Source organism: Euleptes europaea, chromosome 10 (assembly GCF_029931775.1).
Source record: "Euleptes europaea isolate rEulEur1 chromosome 10, rEulEur1.hap1, whole genome shotgun sequence".
Classification (NCBI taxonomy): Eukaryota; Metazoa; Chordata; class Lepidosauria; order Squamata; family Sphaerodactylidae; genus Euleptes; species Euleptes europaea.
Window position 1 is genome coordinate 73,637,575 of NC_079321.1, and position 22,527 is coordinate 73,660,101.

The 22,527-nt window shown below is 40.6% G+C and overlaps 1 protein-coding gene across 2 annotated transcripts in view; it reads left to right on the forward strand.

Moving 5' to 3' along the window:
• The window catches only part of NKAIN2 (sodium/potassium transporting ATPase interacting 2), a 722,370-nt gene that overhangs the window by 284,881 nt on the left and 414,962 nt on the right, over positions 1-22,527 (forward strand). For both annotated transcript variants that reach the window (XM_056856242.1, XM_056856243.1), the window contains exon 2: positions 17,207-17,344. In XM_056856242.1, the coding sequence (XP_056712220.1) occupies positions 17,207-17,344 (138 nt within the window). The remainder of the gene's footprint in view (positions 1-17,206; positions 17,345-22,527) is intronic.

Below are 22,527 nucleotides of genomic sequence, written 5' to 3' on the forward strand. Positions count from 1 at the left end.
GTTGAGTCATATGTTTATAGTTTTAAAAAGTAAGGAAGTTTTAAAAAATGTAACTGGGGTTTCTCTGAGATCTTTAGATTTGTGCTGGTAATAGGTGGATTATCTTCTAAATTCTTGCAATTTCTCCCTAAAACTATTTTTAATATTTTCACTATTCAAAGCAAGAGTGTAAACTCAGGATCTCTTCTATCAGTCGTGTCCTTACTAATCTGTGTTTTACACACGTTCTCCTACTTAAGAACATTACACATACCTTGAGAGACAAGTCAGAGGTTGCATCAATAGTGCAAGGTGGGATTATTTTGATGCAGTAAAGAATGTCTTTGGCAGCCGGTAGTGACAGCATTTCAGTTTTAACTTGATATATTTTAATTCATTTGTTTAGCTGTATTATTAATGTTATATGTTTATATTTTGTAAGCAGCCTTGGACATTGTAGGATGGGATATAAATATTTTAAATAAATTAAATATATTTCTAGTCTCCATCAACTGCACTCTCATTCTCTCTCTCTCTCCCTCCCTCCCTCCCGTCTTTTCTTGGCAGCTCTTGTCGTTTGGTCCATACCAGAACCTAGCACACACTTCCGTTCTTTGGTTGGGTCCCCCAAAAAGTAATTAGAGAAGGGTGGCACATTACTTTAAAATGAGGGAATAATAACAATAGAGTTGAGACTGTCCTTATTGCATTTATGAACTGCCATTGATTAATTGATGCCTTTTCTTTCCTTCTTTGATCGATCCACTTATAATCTTATTAGAGGTGTCTTTTCCCCCAACTCCTTTAAGCACCCAAGCAAACCAGTGTGTACATAGGCCTTAATCCCTCAAAGTGTGAAATTTTATGGATTACCTCAGATTTAGGGTAACAATGATAGAGATCAATCCCTGGTTGGTGTTCATGGCTCACAGCAACTTTAATGGGAAAAATAGGTGATTTTACTTAATTCCTCATTGTGGCTGCAATCTCCTCCTACATCCTGTGCCACACTTTGCTTGCAAGACTCTCCCAATTCTCTGATAGGAGTTTTGGGGGGAAACATAGGCTGCTTGGGAAAAAGAAAGGCACAAAAAGAGCCACTCTGCCCACACCTTTTGTGAACATTTCCACTAAGTAAATCTGACATAAGATCAGTAGGATAAATAGACTTGAGTTGCAGCACAAAAGAGGGGAAATTTAAAGGGATGATTAGAGTTGCTGCCAAATCCCACAAATTCCCCTCCTCCTGTTCTGGGGTGGCTTTTGGTGTTCTTTATAAATTAGTAAGGATCCACCAAATACCCTGATGAGTTAATTCTGCATTCATAATCTGAGTTTGACAAAATATTATTAGGAAATGTAATGGCCACATGAAGATCAGTAGCAGAAAGTCAGACAGAAGTTCTACAGCCTTAGACACGTAGCTTCTAACCTTTTAAAAAATTATATATCCTGCTCAGTTTTTGAAACTGTGTAGACTCTAATGTGATTTGCTAATATAAGCCTCAGTCACTGTTATGCATTTCTATGCATGGAACAGTTTTACCCAGGATTTTACCCAGGAACCTCAGAACATTTTAGAATATTAAAAGTTGCCCTATGGTTATGTCAATAAAGGGTGAAAAGTGATCGATTTTCTTGAGAAGACATTTTAAGAAATAAATGTTTATCTATAACAGAACATCTTTTTTTAATCTTACCAGAACAAATGCACTATTAGTTATGGATTTGTTGGCCACTATAGATGTGAGAACATTTCAAGGTTTCCTTTGGTAGCTGATTTTATATTTTCTTTTTAAGTTTAAGAAGAAGAAAAAGCTACTGAGTGATACCACTAATAATATATCTTGAGTGCTGCATCACAGTAATCGCACTTGGCTTTTCTGATTGCAAATTGAAGGTTCTTCTATATTTACCTAGTATTCAAAAAGATTTTATTTCTTTTATTACTTAACACTCTTATCTGGAGCTTTAGGAAATAATGTTGCATCATGTTTTCAAATGTAGTATCCAAAAATGATTTTTTTAAAAAAATTGATCTTAAAAATCTGGATTAAAAAAACACACCACCAACCACCAATTAAATGTTACTAGTTTTTATTATCTAGCTGAAGCGGTGTTTATCAGATGCCCATAATGCATCTGAGAGGAAGGTTGAACTCTAACGCATTGTCCAGGAAATCCTTATCAAGACACAGCTTGGTTCTCTGGTGGCAAGGAGTGTGAGGCTTGATAAGTGAGTCCTATTTTGCTGCTTGCACACTCGTCCTTTGTAGCAGAGGGCATTTATTAAGGAAACAGATGGGGAGACAACAGTTATCTTTTGAGCCTTCTGTTTTCTACAAAGGCCAGAAAACTCAGTCAGAGTAATTGAAGGCGTCATAGAATAAGTCAGAAGAGAACAGCTTCGCTCAGCCTTCAACTCTTGGTGTGGGTCCTAACAAAGCTGAGCATTTCAATTATCTTTATGTTGTCTTCAAAGGTTGTTGGCAGTGGCTATGTAATTTAGAACAGCTAATTTATTTTTTTTAAGTGAATATACTTGGACAGATGGGTAACTACAGCCAGTAGCTGGGATCCAAAAAGCCCTGTGCACATGCCTAAGGAACTTTCTCACTTCCCTAGAGGTTTTGAAGACATCCGATTCCCACTGCTGTTTCTTGTTCTGCATGCAACCTGAGGGTCCCTAAAGGCGACTTTGGGGAGTGTGTTAAATACAGAGGAACCCAGGTTCAGTTCCTGCAATCTCTAGTGAAAGATGGTGGCTGATGTGAAAGATATCAACCTTGAGACCCTGGAGAGATGCTACCTATCAGAGTAGACAATATTTACTTTGAGAGGGACCAGGGGAAGTCACTCAGGTGGGAACAGAGGTGGCTGAAAAATCCTGTTGTGCTCATAACACTTTGGATCCCAGCTAGTAAGTTTATACTGTCTTCTTAAGGGTACTGTCCATAGGAAGAACCGTCATAACCTTTTAAGTTAATTAGTAACTTCTTTTAAGGAGGGGTTAGCCCTGCATCCTAATCCCAAAGAGGGGAAGGAAGAATACTGGCTGTGTTTCTTTCATATGAAGAAGATGGCACATCACAAATACCGAAAACAGTGGTTCTCAAACCTTTGTTTCTAAATTGGACATACTTTTAAACTTATTCTACCTTTGGAACTCACTTGCAAAGTACGTAACTCCATACTACTTTCTGCATTCCCCAGCATAACATTCAAGAATCTCACATCAGTTTATACTAAACCAGTTAATAATGCAGTATATTTATAAAGGTTAAACATTAAAAATAAAATATTTATTATAAACTGATGTGAGATTCCTGCACATTATGTTGGGGAATGGGGATTTTTCATATTATGCAGAAGCAAGTCCAGATTGGCTATCAAGTTCCCTGGACTGCCGTGTCCAGCTCAGCCTGTCCATCGTCTTCCCTCCTAGCCTCAGAACCCACTACTGCATCCTGACCAACAGCTTGGAGATGTTTTCTTCTTTATTACTACTTCACACATTTCGAAGTTGAATCTTGGTATTGACAAAGAATTCCAGAATGAACTGCAATATGCTTGCTCAGTATGTATCAGCTCAGATTATATTTATCTCTTGAAGTGAACAATGCAATTTGTCAGTTGTTGCAGGATGACATTTATAAATGCAGATGGCAGACTGCATGTTGAAATCATATTTTTACTGTAGTGAAGGAGTAAATGTTGATAATGTTGGCTGGCTACCTATTTAAAGCTTGTAAACAAGGGGGAAATGTGCTGAAGGGATAACAATGTATTTGTGATGCAGTAGCCATTCCTTTGACAATCTGCTCATGGGGAAGGGGGCCCTGTGGTGACGCCAGTGCTCTTTTTCTCACATCCACATTCTGAACTGTGCTGCCAAATCTACATTTCAAAACTGAAATTTACATGAACATAATCTTCTATTGCAGTAGGGTTGCCAGGTCCCTCTTCACCATCGGTGGGAGACTTTGGGGGCGGAGTCTGAGGAGGGTGGGGTTTGGGGGGGAGGAACTTCAATGCCATAGAGTCCAATTGCCAAAGTGGCCATTTTCTCCAGGCGAACTGATCTCTATTAGCTGGAGATCAGTTGTAGTAGCAGGAGATCTCCAGCTATTATCTGGAGGTTGGCAATCCTGTTGCAGTAAGGCAATTGTAGTGTTCCCTAGAATTAATGTAGGCTTTTTTTTACAACAGTGGATTTAATAATTTGTAAAACTAATTTATTTTGGAATTCAGAATGTCCCTTTAACCCTAGGGCACTTCAGAGCTAATGCTAGGTTGTGCTACATTTGGATTTCAATGTGTATGCCTTTTTTATACATCCTCAACCCCAACATGTGTTCTAAGTACAAAGCCTGTATTGAACAGTGATCATAGATTAGGGTTGCCAGGTCCCTCTTTGCCACCAGTGGGAGATTTTTGGGGCGGAGCCTGAGGAGGGCGGGACTTCAATGCCATAGAGTTCAATGGCCAAACGGCCATTTTTCTCCAGGTGGTCTGATCTCTATCGGCTGGAGATCAGTTGAATTAGCAGGAGATCTCCTGCTACTACCTGGCAGTTGGCAACCCTATCATAGATGAGTAAACAAACTGACAGTTACAGAGTTGGGAGTAATCATAGTCTGAGGCTGCCATCATTTCAGATGTCCTTGTTAATGGGAGCATGAACATAAGAAAGGCCCTGCTGGATCAGACCAAGGCCCATCAAGTCCAGCAGTCTGTTCATACAGTGGCCAACCAGGTGCCTTTAGGAAGCCACAAACAAGACGACTGCAGCAGCACCATCCTGCCTGTGTCCCACCGCACCCAAAATAATAGGCATGCTCCTCTGATACTAGAGAGAATAGGTATGCAGCATGACCAGTATCCATTCTAAATAATAGCCACGAATACCCCTCTCCTCCATGAATATGTCCACTCCCCTCTTAAAGCCCTCCAAGCTGGCAGCCATCACCACATCCTGGGGCAGAGAGTTCCACAATTTAACTATGCATTGTGTGAAAAAATATTTCCTTTTATCTGTTTAGAATCTTTCGCCCTCCAGCTTTAGCAGATGACCCCGTGTTCTAGTATTATGGGAGAGGGAGAAAAACCTCTCCCTGTCCACTCTCTCCAAACCATGCATAATTTTATACACCTCTATCATGTCTCCCCTTACCCTCCTTCTTTCCAAGCTAAACAGCCCTAAGCGTCCTAACCGCTTCCCATAGGACAGTTGCTCTAGTCCCTTAATCATTTTGGTTGCTCTTTTCTGCACCTTCTCAGGCTCTGTAATATCCTTTTTTAGGTGTGGTGGCCAGAACTGTACACAGTATTCCAAGTGTGGTCTCACCATAGATTTGTACAAGGGCAGTATGATATCAGCAGTTTTATTCTCTATTCCTCGTCTAATTATGGCCAGCATAGAATTTGCCTTTTTTACAGCAGCCGCACACTGGGTTGACATCTTCATTGAGCTATCCACTACCACCCCAAGATCCCTTTCTTGGTCTGTCGCTGCCAGCACAGATGCCATCAGTGTATATGTGAAGTTGGGATTTTTTGCCCCAATATGCATCACTTTACACTTGCTCACATTGAATCTCATTTGCCATTTTAATGCCCATTCTTCCAGTATGCAGAGATCCTTCTGGAGCTCTTCACAGTCCGATTTTGTTTTAACCACCCTAAATAATTTGGTGTCATCTGCAAACTTGGCTACTTCACTGTTTAACCCCAACTTCAGGACATTGATGAACAGGTTGAAAAGCACCTGTCCCAACACAGATCCCTGAGGCACCCCACTGCTCACATCCCGCCATTGGGAGAACTGACCATTGATTCCTACTCTCTGCTTCCTATTTTTCAGCCAGCTCTCAATCCATAAGAGGACTTGTCCTCTTATCCCGTGACTATGAAGTTTGCTTAGCAGTCTTTGGTGGGGGACTTTGTCAAAAGCTTTTTGGAAATCCAAATACACAATATCCACAGGCTCATTCCTGTCCACATGCTTATTGACGCTATCAAAAAACTCTAATACGTTAGTGAGACAGGACCTACCCTTACAGAAGCCATGTTGGGTTTTTCCCAGCAGACCTTGCCCTTCTGTATGCATAGACAGCATGGCTGTCCTCTTTCATGTAAAAAGGAACTGCAACCATTTGAAAACTTAGAAAGAGTCCAATATATAGATAAAGTAGGACTGATTGTCAGCTGAAGCCCTGCTTTGCAGAATACTTAACAGCTAAGTATTTAGCAGTTTGGAGCGGTGGACTCTAATCTGGAGAACTGGGTTTGATTCCCCACTCCTTCACATAAGCCTGATCAGGAATGGGCCATGGTGGCCTTTTTAAATCACCCTCATTACGCTCTAAAATGTCCTGACCTGCGTGGCCCAGGCTAGCCCAATCACATCAGATCTTGGAAGCTAAGCAAGGTTGCCCCAGGTTAGTATTTGGATGGAAGACTACCAAGGAATTCCACGGTCACTATGCAGAGGCAATGGCAAACCACCTCTGAATATCTGTTGTCTTGAAAACCCTATGGGGTCGCCATAAGTCAGCTGCAACTTAACATCACTCACGCAGGTGCACACTCACAGGCTTTAAAATGGTTGCAGTGTACCCAGGTTGGACCCTGGGATGCTGTCATGTCTAGCTGTGCCCTCAGTAAGTCAGCCAAGGCCCAGGCCAAATCACTTCCCTTCTACTTCCTGTGTCCTATCCTACTATACAACATCTCCAAGAATGCAGTGCTATCAATTCTGTTGTTTAGAGCCAGTGCTATTTCTAAGAACACTTCAAGATCCTTCCAAAAAGCAGCAAAACAAACAAAATTACCAAAAACAGACTTTAGGGGTTTGTGACCCAGGACGTGGGTCTCTGTAACATACGTTTGGGTCCCAACCAATGGGATGAAGACCACTGATCTAGAGTAAGCTGTATAAAACGTGGCCTTGATTTAGTATTGCCTTAAATATTAGCCATTTTCTTTAATTTCTTTCATTTCATTGAGAGCCAGTGTGGTGCAGTGGTTAAGAGTGGTGGTTTGCAGCTGTGGACTCTAATCTGGAGAACGGGTTTGTGTCCCCACTCTTCCACATGAGCGGCGTACACTAATCTGGTGAACTGGGTGGGTTTCTTCACTCCTCCACCTGAAGCCAGCTGGGTGACCTTGGGCTAGTCACAGATCTCTTAGAGCTCTCTCAGCCCCACCTACCTCACAGGGGTGTCTGTTGTGGGGAGGGAAGGTGATTGTAAGCCGGTTTGATTCGTCCTTAAGTGGTAGAGAAAGTCGGCATATAAAAACCAACTCTTCTTCTTCTTCTAGGATGAATAAGCTTAATTTCATTTATGAGTGTTGTTTGTTCCTTAGAAAGCTACACCATTGAAGCTTTTCATCTCAAAAGAGGTTTTGCTCCAGGCCTTACCACTGAATTACTTGTGCAACCTGACTCAATTAACTTAATTGATCCTTGGTTAGATTGTCAATGGCAAGCACTCAGTGCTTCAGTGCCTAAAACCTATTAAAAATCAATAGGGATAACTAGAATTGTTAGGAAGCTGAATGCTCTCAATTCTGGTCGCGTTTAATGGACAAACGGTATAAACTAAGGGACATCTCTGCCAAAGAACAAATCTAGGAATTTTCCATATGTGGGTATGCTAAGTGCCATAGTTGCTTCTGACTTATGGCAACCTTATGAATTAAGGACATCCAAAACATCCTATCATTAACAGCCTTGCTCAGGTCTTGCAAACTGAGTGCTGTGGCTTCCTTGATGGACTGAATCCATCTCATACTGGGTCTTCCTTTTTTCCTGCTGCCTTCAACTTTTCCTAGCATTATTGCCTTTTCTAGTGACTCTTGTCTTCTCACAATGTGACCAAAGTATGACAGCTTCAGTTTTGTCATTTTAGCTTCCAGGGAGAGTTCAGGCCTGATTTGATCTAGACTCCACATATTTGTCTTTTGTTGTAGATATGCAGTTTAACATCTGACCACTTAGTAATTATGGTATCAAATGTTGAGCACAGTGAGGCATCCTTAGAGGCCCATGGCTTGGCAGAGGGCACACCCCTGACTGCTGTTGCTGGGCTAGTCTCCCATTTCCTAAGGGCAAAAGTGCCAGGTGACATTGGAGAAGGAAAAGAGAATAATGCATTCTGCTCTTTCCTCGCAGTAGGAAAAGAAGTTTCCCCCCCCACAGGCATCTGTAAGATCATGAGGATTGCGTGACAATTCTATAATTCTCTTGTTTGTTTACTTACTCGGTTTATATCCCACCTTTCTCCGACCATGCCGGGCTCAGGGCAGCTCACAACATATTCCTTTCCTTTTATCCCTTAGAAGCTCCTTGATCAATTGATCTTGAGCAGCATAATCTCACAACATATTCGGACAGTTAGAATGTAACGATTCACAATTAAAATTCTCCGCCTCTATTAAAATTCTAATTCTAAAGATGCCCTTAATCATAAATAATGAGGGTTGACCAAAGGGGGAGAATTAAGGAAGGAGAACATTCTCAATAAAAAAGGGATAAGAGTTAAAATATGTACATCTAAACACAATGACCTAAAGAGGCGGGGGGGGGGAGGAAAGGGGGGGCTTAAACATTAGGATGGGCAGCGAGGGATACAGAGAGTTATAAGTCTGGAGCTTCAGAAGATCCTGCTGGAGCCATAATCAGGAATAGAATGTAGGAAGAGGCAAGGTCTCTGCTAATAGCAGGTGTATATGGAAGGTACTGATATTTGCAAGGCATGTAGATATTTAGGTAACACAACGTTGTTGTCCAGGTAGAAAACTTGGGTATTATCTGGAAACATTTAGAGACAGCCCAAGGGATCTAGGGTGCTGCCTGGGTAGTACAGTTTAACGTTTAACCTTTTTTTCTGATACCTTAAGTGACTTGTAACAAGCTCAAGTCACCTGGTTGTAGTCTGGTCTGTTTCTGTCCCTTAACATTTGGGCCTCTAAATTATTGCATCTTCTGGTTATTTACTCATGATCATATTCTCTAGGAAACAAGCAAAATCTGCCCCAAACTACTGAATTTTAAAAATTGCTAGTTTATTAAAGAAAACAATTTCTGTACTGAGGTAGTTTTGGAAGGCAGAAGGTGCTGTTTTCTGAATTGATAACACAGGGCAACACTAACATTTAAAGGAATGCAACAATGAGGATCATCAACTATTTTCATAGTAATGACTCAAATGAGTTTCCCCACGCATGTTTCAGGCCTTTGAATGTTGTAGTAGCAGATTTTTCCCCCCCACAGAAAACTCATCCATTAAAAATATCTAGGTTTACTTCCAGAGTTTTCTGAGGAGGGGGAGGCCCTCCAGAGTAATTTTTACTGTGTTTGCAACAGTTGTAAAAAATATTACTTTTTGACATTTCATTTTTATAATTAATTCTATTATTGATAGTATGTTTTAAATTAATCACCTGTTGCCAAAATTGATTGTATCTTTAAATTAATCACCTGTTGCAAAAATGTCCCTGTTGTGAAGAATGCACAACCTTCTTAGAGATGTGGTCAAAATTGTGAGAACACATAATTTGGTGTTCTCAGTGATGTGATAATTTAAGCCGAAAAGGGTGGGGAGGCTTCAGGGTATATTATATTGTTACCAAGTGCTGAGGACTTCTATTGCTTATGAACATAAATGGAACATTAGATTTCCCTCATAGCTTTCCTCTCCTAGACTAATCCATGTTAAATGGGTCAAAAACAATTGTAAACACCTAGCTTTTTGCAGGTCATGATTGCATAGATAATTGCTTTACTATTCAAAGCTAACAAGACAGAGTACTCAAAGTGGACACATTTAAGCAGCTAACCTGAAATTTTCAGCTCTCTTTTTCTGATAGGCACTGTGGAAGAATGAGACTCGAGCAATTTAATTTGCCTTACATAGCCTGTGACAAGGCTCATGATTATTATATATAACAAAATATTCAGTGCAACAAATTAGCAGATTCTGCTATTTTGGACAGGCAGCGTTTAAATTTCTGCCAGTGAACTGCTAGCCGCATCCCACTCTGCCGAGTTCTTGGACCTCTTCAAGTCAGAAAGGTGATCACCTACTTGGAAAAAAATGCTGGGTATGGCCAAAGAGAGAGCCGCATCCCATTATTGCCAAGTTCTTGGACCTCTTCAAGTCAGAAAGGTGATCACCTACTTGGAAAAAAATGCTGGGTATGGCCAAAGAGAGAGCGAGAGAGAAACAGCAACATCTCTGTGTTAGGACTCTGGCAAGTGCCACTTGAATTATGTCAGTTATTTGGCAGGGGCAGAACTCTGCTAGAGAATAGCAGCAGTTCTCCATTACAGAGTTTGCTGCTTCCAAGGGGAATTACTGTGAGCACTGAAGCAAAGAAACCAAATCGGAGGGTGGAGAGAATGAGGATTAGAAGGCAAATGCAGTATGGAAAACCTGTGACTTGTGACAGCATTGCTAACTTTTGTTTCACTGGACTTGCTTAGATGGTCTACAAAGCAACGAAGTGTTGATATAAGATAAGGTTATTCATTATAGTTTCTTCTGGTTTTCTGTTATAGCCCAACAGATATGGTTAATAAATTATGATTGACCGGAAATTTTCATAAGTTTTCCTAAACACACTGATCCAAGAAACATATTTGAGATTGGGCAACTTATATTATATCTGCTGAACTGATGATTTTGCATAGTCGGGTCTGATGTGAATGGTGACCTGTGCATGTCTGCGTGTGTGTGGAATTAGCACCTCCTCAACCAGTAATAATCAGGTATCAAAGCAGAATGTGCAAACCCCATTTAAGAAATGCCTTTGCGACCCTATCCAGTGCAAATTATCACATTTGAAGTTTCTAGGCTTCATGACCTCCCCATAGCATCCTTTCACAGATGCATACTTAAATTCAGCAAAGAGATAAATGCAAAGTTTGCCTTTCACTCACAAATCATCCTTCTGGAAGGATCTCTTGGAGAGAGGTATGCTGCTTGATACTTTTTCCTCAGTTGGCTTGGGGTGGAGGGGTGTTAGCTGAAAATGTGTTCCCAGCTGAACTTAATGCAACCAAAATAGAATGCAGAATGTAGTAAAGACAGCTCCCTCTTTGCTCACCAACTGAATGCCATAGTGTGGCTTTAATCTTGTTCCTTTCTGGCCATTTCCCCTAATTCACACATGCAGTGGCCATCCACTGGCTCCTATGTTAGAAAGAATGGGACACTTTTCTGTGAAGAATTAGAGCATCCCTGACCTTGGCACCTTTTGTCGGCTTGGCACATTTTGTCGGTACCAAGTCATCATCTCTTTATATAGTTAGGGATGCTCCAACAGTTCAGCTCCTGCCCTGTTTGCTGGTTGTGAACAGGAACTGGTTTTTCAGCAATCAGTTTGGCTGTTAGTCAGCCTGTTTCTAGCTGTTCAGCAGGTTGCTTCACTGTATTTCTTCCTAATCATGTAGTACAGTGCAAATGGCTTTTCATACTTGTGCATTCTTTCACAACCCAACTGAGTTCTGCTACACCTGCCCCATTCCTTGCTAATTACTCTGTGCAGCAGGCAATTGTTGAAATAGGCAAATCAGATATAAATCATATAAATCAGTCACAAATAGGGTTGCCAACCTCCAGGTACTAGGTGGAGATCTCCTGCTATTACAACTGATCTCCAGCTGATAGAGATCACTTCACCTGGAGAAAATGGCCACTTTGGCAATTGGACTCCATGGCACTGAAGTCCCTCTCCTCCCCAAATCCCACCCTCCTCAGGCTCTGCCCCAAAAACCTCCTGCCAGTGGCGAAGAGGGACCTAGCAACCCTAGTCACAAATAAATGCTGTTTTTAAATTAAAAAAAAAACTTTGGTGTTCATAGAAGTAGTTAGGATGCTAATGGTTGTTGATTGAGTGAATTGGCAGCATCTTTGTGCAACTTCAGTTTTGCGAAAACCCAAAGCAAACCTGTTTGGCATGGTTCCACAACTGTTTGCCATGAACTGAACAAGCTGGGTGATCATATCACATCTGCTCTGTAATTTTGAACATGGTAAGTTCAATTGTCAAACATGTTTGTGGTTCAATACATATACTCAGTCACAGCTCACAGAGTGAAATATCTCTGTTGAACCTATACTAATAACTGAGTGAATTCTTTAATTACATTGGAAACCACCTCTCTCTTCTTCTTTTTTTAAAAAATTTTATTCAGTTTTGAAAGAAATACATGCAATGCCACACATTAAATAACACCCACAAACCAGAAAAATAATTTGAAAGGGTCCAACCCATCATACAAATAGTCCTAGTATTTTTAACAGTACCCATTCAAAACATTCTACCTCTTACATGATATTCAGTTCTGCCCCTGATATTATACCCATTTATACATATAGTTAACTTATATTTCTTGTTAAATTCCTTCTCTAACTCAAACATTTGGATAACCTACCCAGATTCTGTGTAATTTCACCCATTTCTAGTTCGGATTTTGCCTTAATTTACGTTCTTTGTAAGTTACATGGTTTATCACCTGCCTTATATATTAACAGTCATTCACTCTTATTGTATAAAAGATTGTTACCCACTGAAGTACTCTCTTTATTTTTTGTCTTAAAAAGATGTTGCAATAAATTTATAAAAAGGCTTCCATTTTTCTTGGTGATGTTCTTGTGTCTTATCCTCCAGATAGTCTGACAATTTTGCCATTGTTATGTAGTCCAAAGATTTTTCCAGCCATGTTTGTCTATCTGGTATAATCTCTGTCTTCTAGTTGGATGCTATTATTGTCCTTGCAGCTGTTTCTAAGTATTTGATCATATCATGACACTCATTTTTTCTATCATCAGGAACTTTATTTAAAAGAAATAATTTCGTGTCGAAGTCTATATTTCTTTCCAATATTTTCTCGATGTTTTTGTGGACTTCTTTCCAAAATTTTTGAATCCTGTCACCAGTCCACCAACTATGGTAGAAAGTGCCCCTCGATTTGTGGCACTTCCAACATAATCCAGAGGCTGATTTATTCATGTTCTGAATGACCCTTGGGGTTATGTACCTTCTGTGAAACATTTTAAGCCAATTTTCTTGTACACTTTGACAGACGGTAAATTTTAGGCCTTTCTGGCAGAGGTACTCCCACAACAGTGAATGCTTGTGGACAAGCCGCTGTTGATCTTACCCAGTAGCAGAGCAGTACCTTCAGAAGGGTTTGCTCAGATACAGTTCACTACTGGCAATTGTACATTTTGCACTGAGATGTTTAGCAGATCTTGTAACCTAAATATCTTTAATTTCTGTCTACTATATTTCTCTCTGTTAGCCATTTTTATGTCAATATCCTGGTCTAAACACATAAAAAAATCACAAAGTGAAATGTTATTTTTCAGGAAAAAAATCCCTGATATGCTATATATGTGCACTACACATTTGCCAGTTTTAATGCATCCTTTCCTTTTTGGGTAGTTTTTAATTTTCTTTCCTTTAAGTTTTTTAATGAATAATAATATATCACAATTATGTATCTGGTGATATACGGTAAACATGATGTTTCAATTAATAAAAAAGTTCATGTATTGATATAATCTCTTTTTTTTTCATGTGCTACATGAAATATCTTTTGCTGATCCAATCTCTAGTTTGTAAGGTGTGTAGAATGCAACCATGTCTCATTAAATTTTAGCTTGGTTTATTATTGCCACTGTTAATGAATAGGAAATCAAATATGGTATAGAGACCCCTAGTTCCTTGCAGAACAGCATCTCAAAGATGATATTGTGTATAACAAGCCCTGTGGCATGAAAATTACAAATAAGCAATATTGAACATCAGAGAATAGTTTCCACATGACTGGTTTTTGCAGGATGCTGTTTTTATAATAGATTGATCTAAATCTTATTACTATGTGTCAGCAAGAGCAAGACAGACACAGCTCAAACTGGCTTCCAAAATTATAGACTACATTGATATAAAACTTGCTGCTGTTTATCAAGCTGTACCTATCTAACCTTGAGGTATATACTTGGGGGAGGAGAGGCAGCTGCTTTATAGTAGCAGTCAAGTTATAGGAACCCAGGGCCTTTGGATTTGTATTAATTTTCCGCTGAGGCACAAGCAGCTATCCTAAGAAGCAAAGAAGGTAACAAAATAACAATTCTATATTCATCTGCTGTTTAATTCCATTGTCGGTTGACTTGACCAAATCTGACAGATATACTGTGCCCCCCCAACATCATTTCCTATACAAACTTTTTAAGTAGTTGGGCTGTCTTCCTTTAATGATTCTGCCAGTGTTGCTAGATAATTCCTGTGATTAGCCTATGACAATAATTATTGATTCTACAGTGATCTTGTCATCTTTCCTCAGAATCTGATTAAGTACCAAAACTACTAGAGAACTTACTTTGTAGTTGCAGCCCTCAGCATCTACCTGGTGACACTGTCTCCCACTTCCTACTGACAAAAAAAGGAAGTTTCCTAGAAGTGTTCCAGCTTTTACTAGAGTATGCTTATGCCCTACATGTGCCTTATTTCTGCATTGTTCTGTATTTATGTCTGATCGTATATTCTGCCCATATTGAACTTGGCCTTCTGCTTTTGTCTCATCTACTTAATTCTGATTTAGCATGAACACCATGTTCCTGAAACAGGCATTTCTTTCCTTTCATTATGTTTCAGCTTCCTCAGTTTCTTGATAACAACTTCCTAAAAAAAGGTAGCTATATTGGTCTGTTGCAGCAAACCAATAAAAGAGTAGAGTGACACAGACTAACAGGCATAGATATTCCCAGTTTGAACAATGGTTTCCGCTCCTACTGAAGGCATTAAATTTACTTAGGTAAGAAAGGTTCTGTCATTATCACCAATTGTTGTTGTGAATGGCAAATGTGCTTATCTCATACGTACTGAAGATGGACACAGAAATGTCAGAAACAGTAATTCTTGCATTTAATGGCCATTTGGCCTCTCTATTTACAATGCTTTTTTTCTATACCTGTGTACACAACACTAACACTTTATGTATTTGAATGTGGCACCTCATATCCAAGAAAATTTAAACTGTACAACATCTATTGGAGGAATTGGAGGGAGGAACATTAATAATTTGAGATATGCTGATGACACTACATTATTGGCAGAAAATAGTGAAGATTTGAAACGACTCCTGCTGAAAGTTAAAAGAGAAAGTGCCAAAGCAGGACTACAGCTGAACATCAAGAAAACAAAAGTAATGACTTCAGAAGAATTACACAACATTAAGGTTGACAATGAGGAAACTGAAATTGTTCAAGACTTTCTATTCCTTGGCTCCACCATCAACCAAAAGGGAGACTGCAGCCAAGAAATTGGAAGGAGATTGAGACTGGGAAGGGCAGCCATGAAGGAGCTAGAAAATATTTTGAAGTGTAAGGATGTGTCACTGGCCACCAAGACTAGATTAATTCATGCCACCATTTTCCCTATTACTATGTATGGGTGTGAAAGCAGGACAGTGAAGAAAGCTGATAGGAAGAAAATAGATTCCTTTGAAATGTGGTGTTGGAGGAGAGTGTTACAGATACCGTGGACTGCCAAAAAAACAAATCAGTGGGTTATAGATCAAATCAGGCCTGAACTGACCCTAGAAGCTAAAATGACTAAACTGAGGCTATCGTATTTTAGTCACGTCATGAGATGACAAGAGTCACTGGAAAAGACAGTCATGCTAGGAAAAGTTGAGGGCAGCAGGAAAAGAGGAAAACCCAACAAGAGGTGGATTGACTCAATAAAGGAAACCACAGCCTTCAGTTTGCAAGATCTGAGCAAAGCTGTTAAAGACAGGACATTTTGGAGGACTTTCATTCATAGGGTCGCCATGAGTAGGAAGTGACTTGACGGCACTTAACACACACACACAGAGAGACAACATCTATTCATTTTAAAATGCCCTCAGCTGCTTTCTTGGATACTGAAAGTATAGGAGAGAAAAAGTAAAATAAACTGTTTATGTCTTATGAACTGTACAGTGGGTAGTGGAAACATAGGCTCTACAGTTAATATGTCTGAGAATCTGCACTATTCCCAAATCTCAACTGAACGTAGCTGCCATGTCAGGGATGGTTCTAATGAACCATGAATGCTAAACTACTGATTTAGAGCACAAGGATATTTGTGTGTGAGAGAGAGTGGTCTAGGGACAGATTTGTGGCTCCGAAACAGATTGGAGGATACACAGGGAGATGTAAATGGAGAGTTGCTGATGTTTTCGAGAGATGTGCCTGTGGAGGAAACAATAGTGGTAAATGTGTTTCCTTATTTTGTTTTAATGTATGCAAAACAGGTTAAAAAGTCTTGTGTAGTAACCTATAAATTCATAAAGTAGGAAGTCCAAATCTAGCCAAAGGGCTTTCCGAAATCTGTGCAGGGCCAGAATGTACAAGCAACCATAATGGTAGCAGAAGCTTAAGAGTCTACCAGTGAGACTGTGAGGTGTGTCTGTGCCCAAATATCTCTTTCAATAATGCAGAGCATCCTGGGGCTCAACAGTCTGGTCAATGCAGTCTTGTTCCAATCTTGATTTTCTGTGTCTTATTCTTTAATCTTCACTGTTTCAAGAGCCCACTCCTGCTGCTTTATAGCTGCTTTCCTACACATTTTAAGAATGGGTAGGGTGACTCAAGTGGCCCTGAAAATGACTCAATTTGCATGAATGTTTGTGAGGTATAAAACCATTCTCTCTCTTTATATTTTATTCCCCAGCAGCTCTGTTAAGACTTTACTACATACTAACTACCCTTGGTAACTTAGTGAGGGATGTGTCTGAAGTAGAGGATACCAGAAAGGAAGACTCTGGACAGTCAGGATATGTGAGGGACATAAGTGACTTCAGCTTAGCTTGGACTTCTAAACTAGCCACCCCTGATATAGAACCCCGAGAAGCAATTTATGAAAAAGTGATAAGTGCTCCCTCTACTTCACCTTGCATGGAGGATTCATAGCTAAGGAGAATTACCCACATGAACATTTTAGTTAATTGAGTGTAACTCAGTGGACTGTCATTAAAAATGCTCTTTTCAGGGAAGCAAGAATGAACTGTTGCAAAGCCATCCTGTTTTGAATTTAGCTTTTGCTTCCTGTGCTATTTTTATAGTGCAGACAAGTTTCTAGGCTTGTTGGGGAGGGGTGCCTTTCAAATTTCATTTTCAGCTTCCCCCCCTTGAGCTGTTCTAATCAAATCTCTGTTGCTGTTTAATTCTAGGTGTGTGTGCTGGAGAGACAGATATTTGATTTCCTTGGTTATCAGTGGGCACCAATCCTGGCAAATTTTGTACACATTATTATAGTCATACTTGGCTTATTTGGAACCATCCAGTATAGACCTCGCTACATAACAGGAGTAAGTACTATTAATTCATATCATTATCCTTCTAATTGCCGTGTTTTATTTTTATTTTTTTTAAAAAAAACAATGCAGAAGACTACAGATGTAATTGGAGAGGGGGGATATATATATATATTTAATACACCAAATAAATATAGCAAGCCCTGACCTGGATGTTCCAGGCTAGCTGTCCAGAGTCAGGCAGCTAGCTTTGGCAAACAACAGAAACCAAGGTCAAACAAGATAAGGCAGTGTCCAAGCAGTAGAGGGCAAACAGTAGAGGGCACATCCAAAGGGGGGGGGTCAGGTCAAATCCAGAAGAGTTAGGTTCACTGAGAGTCTGAAGTGCAGTACAGAAACAAAGGCAGACACAGCAATGGTTTTTTGCCATATTGTTCTCACACTCGCTTTGCTAATTTCTTAAATAGGAAACTGACTTACTGGGATGGATAAACCAGCTGCAGTTAATTAGGCTATTCCAGCATTCCAAGACAGGTGTCATTCATCAGCCCTGCACTGCCTCTGTGTTGCTGTCCGTAATTGATCTGTGCTGAAACAGCAGTCTGCCACTGCAATGCCTTTCCTGCAATTCTCTTCGTAAATTCCTTCATCCTCGTTGCTCTAAAGGTTCTGGCGCCCCTAAAGGTGAGGCAGCCGGTTGTTGGGTTTCAGACAGGGCTTGAGCTCCTGAGCTAGAAGGCTGAGGGCACAGTGTAGCAGCTTCTGGCTGTGACTCTTTCTCTGTTATCAGCCCGGGGCTGAGACTGACTCCCTCGACCTCTTCCTCGTTTGAAGAGGTGTCAGCAGACTGATGCATGACACTAGCCTGATCTCATATTTTGGAACCTGAGCAGGGTTGGCCCTGTTTAGTATTTGGATGGGAGACCTCTAAGGAAATCCAGAGTTGCTATGCAGAGGCAGGAAATGGCAACCCACCTCTGCTTGTCTCTTGCTTTGAAAACCCTAAGAGTCAACAAATGTTAGCTGCAACTTGAAGGCAGTTTCCACCACTAAATAGAGCAAAGTATTTAAAATGTGCTTGAAATTACATGTATAAGAGGGAGGAGTTATAAAGTTAAATGTCATGTAGTCATATATGAAATGTACTAGAGTGTGAATATTCTAATTGTTTGTATGGTTTTATATATAGAACTATACAGTAGTAGTAATAAGAGCTCCCTTGTCCCTGCTACCCAAAATCGTAATAATAACATAATCTTGATAGAACCTGACTTTAGTATATCTTGAAAGCTAGAGAGAGTATGATGTAAATTTGGGGCTTAGTCCTGTTGAGCCTGTGGGCACTCCTGGAATTTTTAAAACAGAGAATGGATGCTGCCACAGAAGCCAGGCCATTTTTATTTTTTTGGAGTATGGCCTCAGCTTCTGTGCCCTGTTGTTGGCCCTCCATAGGACGTGGTTGGCCACTATATGAGACAGGATGCTGGGCTAAGACCACTGGTCTGATCCAGCAGGCCTCTTCTTATGCTTTTAACAAATTTTGTGATCCTTTTTCCCTACTCCACAAGTCAAGCTAACCTTATGAAAGTTCTTTTACATTTTCGTTCTTCTTGTAGAACAAACTCTATGAAACAACAGCACAGGGACATAGAATCATAGAGTTGGAAGGGACCACCAGGGTCATCTAGTCCAATTCCCTGCACAATGCAGGAAACTCACAACTACCTCCCCACTCCCCACATCCCCAGTAATCAGAAGATGGCCAAGATGCCTTCCCTCTCATCATCTGCCTAAGGTCACAGAATCAGCATTGCTGACAGATGACCATCTAACCTCCTTTTAAAAACCTCCAGGGAAGGAGAGCTCACCACCTCCTGAGGAAGCCTGTTCCACTGAGGAACCGCTCTAACTGTTAGAAAATTCTTCCTAATGTCTAGATGGAAACTCTTTTGATTTAATTTCAACCCGTTGGTTCTGGTCCGACTCTCTGGGGCAACAGAAAACAACTCGGCACCCTCCTCTATATGACAGCCCTTCAAGTATTTGAAGATGGTTGTTGTATCCCCTCTCAGTCTTCTCCTCTTCAGGCTAAATATACCCAGTTCCTTCAACCTTTCCTCATAAGACTTGGTCTCTAGACCCCTCACCATCTTTGTTGCCCTCCTCTGGACACGTTCCGGCTTGTCTACATCTTTCTTAAATTGTGGTGCCCAAAACTGAACACAGTACTCTAGGTGAGGTCTAACCCGAACAGTGTAAAGCGAATACCATCAGTTCGTGTGATCTGGACACTATACTTCTGTTGATGCAGCTCAAGTCCGCATTTGCCTTTTTAGCTACCGCATCACACTGCTGACTCATGTTCAGTGTTTGATCTACTAAGACCCCAAGATCCTTTTCACACACACTACTGCTCAGACATGTTTCCCCCATCCTATAATTATGCATTTGATTTTTCCTACCTAAATGCAGAACTTTACAGTTGTCTTTGTTGAAGTGCATTTTATTAGTTTTAGCCCAATTCTCCAGCCTGTCAAGATCATCCTGTAACTTGGCTCTGTCTTCTCTTTGGGTACTATCTGTCAACCAGTTACAGATCCATCTAACAGTAAACAGTAAACAGTAAACTAAACCACATTTTCCCAATTTGTCAATTAGAATATTATGTGGAACCTTATCAAAAGCCTTACTGAAATCTAGATAAACTATGTCTACAGCATTCCCCTGATCCAGCAAAGTAGTAACTTTGTCAAAAACAGAGATAAGATTAGTCTGACATGACTTATTCTTGAGAAACTCGTGCTGGCTCTTAGTGACCAGATCCATCCTTTCTAAATGCTCAAGGACGGACTGTTTGATGATTTGTTCAAAAACTTTTCCTGGTATAGAAGTCAAGCTGATGGGTCGGTAGTTACCCAGATCTTCCTTTTTCCCCTTCTTGAAGATGGGGACAACATTTGCCCACCTACCTCACCTGTTTGCCAAGACTTTTCAAAAATAATGGACAGAGGCTCAGAAATTACATCTGCAAGTTCTTTGAGTATCCTTGGATGCAATTCATCTGGCCCAGAGGATTTTGTTTTATTGAAAGAAACTAGGTGTTTGTGCACTACCCCACTAAGGCCCTCCTAACACTTCCTAAATGATTTCTCAACTCTTTAAAAAGCTGTTTATGGAGCCACCCTGGCCTCTTTAGGCTCCTCACATTTTTCCTTCTCATAGGAATGGTTTGTGATTGCGCCTTCAGTATTTTATTTTTAAGAAATGCCCACCCTTCTTGAACTCCCTTCCTCTTAAGAATTTCGACCATGGGATTCTAACCATCATAAGTTTAAGTTTGTTAAAATTTGCTCTCCTAAAGTCCAACCTATATGTCTGACTACGTACAGTTTTTCCTTTCCCCAATATTGCAAATTCCAAGATTACATGGTGACTACTACCCAGAGTGCCTACTACTTTAACCTTATCAACCAATTCTTCCCTGTTGGTGAGAATCAAGTCTAAGATAGAAGATTCTCTTGTTCCCCTGTCCACTTTCTGGAATAGGAAGTTGTCAGCAAGACAAGTCAGGAATAATTGGATCTTGCATTTTTAGCAGAGTTGGACTTCCAACAGATATCTGGGTAATTAAAATCTCCCATGACCACCATGTCCCGTCTCTTTGAGAACTTTGTAATTTGGTCTAGGAGTGTCTCATCTAAGTCCTCTGCCTGGTTTGGTGGTCGATAGCAGACCCCCACCATAATATCATGATTATTTCTTACTCCTTTTATTTTTACCCATAGACTCTCGACTGAACTACCATGCTCAGATTCATGTTCTTCTTCACAAGTGTATGCAACTTTGACATACAATGCTACTCCCCCCTTCCTTATCTGTCTATCTCTTCTAAACAAGTTGTACCCCTCAATCTTAATATTCCAATCATGAGTGACATCCCACCAAGTTTCAGTAATACCAATTAGGTCAAAATCCCCTTCCTGTATTAGGGCTTCAACTTCTTCATGTTTCCCACACTCTGTGCATTAATGTACAAACATCGGGATCCACGGTTTATGTGCCCTGAGGTTTTTGTCTCTGAACTTACCCTCAAGTTTATGCTTCCTCGCATACATGACACTCTCCGCAAATCTTTATTGTCCTCATCTCCAGTTATTGCCATCATGCTAGGCTTTAAATTCTTGTCTCGCACCCCCATAGGATTTAGTTTAAAACCCTCCTTATCAGGTTGGCAAGGCTCTCACCAAAAACATTTTTTCCTATCCTCGTGAGGTGCAAACCATCTCCCGATAGAAGAGCTTCATCTCAAAAGCGTAAGCCATAGTCCAAAAATCCAAACCTTTCTTGACAACACCATCTACGCAGCCAGTCATTAATTTGTAGTATTCTTCTTTCCCATACTAAGCCATGACCTTCGACAGGAAGTACTGACGAAAAAAACAACCTGCGCCCCAAGGTCCTTCACCTTCTTACAGAGAGCCTCATAGTCTCTTATAATACGTTTAGGGCTGTTTCGGGCAATATCATTTGTTCCCACATGAATAAGCAAGAAGGGGTAATAATCTATGGGCTTGATGAGTCTTCTTACCCTTTCTGTCACATTCTGAATGCATTCATCTGGTAGACAGCAGACCTCTCGAGACAACAAGTCTGGTCGGCACACCTTAGTCTGTACCCCTCTCAGTAGGGAATCCCCAATCACCAGAACACGTCTCTTCCTAAATTGGGGAGCAGAAACTCGAGTCCGCTCATTCACAGGAGCCTGAGAAATTTCTTTCAAGCTTTGGGGAGGTAGCCCTTGTTCCAGTGATCCAGAATCTATGGGAAGAACCTGGAACTGATTGCTGAGCAACAGAGGATCAGAATGAGTCCTGATTTTCCTGCTCCTGTAGGTCACATTCTTCCATGGACCCCCCTGCTGGGTTGGTTGCGCATCCATTTGCGGAGATTCCTTACTCTCCTCCTCCTCTTGCCCCCTAAAGAGTGCTTCATGAGTTCTGTCCATTAATTCTTCACCTTCCTTTATAATATGGAGTGTGGACAAGCATGCCTCAAGTCCCTGTATCTTTTCCTCTAGTAGAGCTACCAACTTACACTTGCTGCAAGTGTAATTATTTTTACTCTCATGTAAGAATACAAACATGCCACAGACCTTGCAGGTTACTGCCTCACTAGCCACACTAGCTTCTTTCCAGCACTTCTCTGACAGTTCCCCTGACAACTCTCAAGGTTCCCCG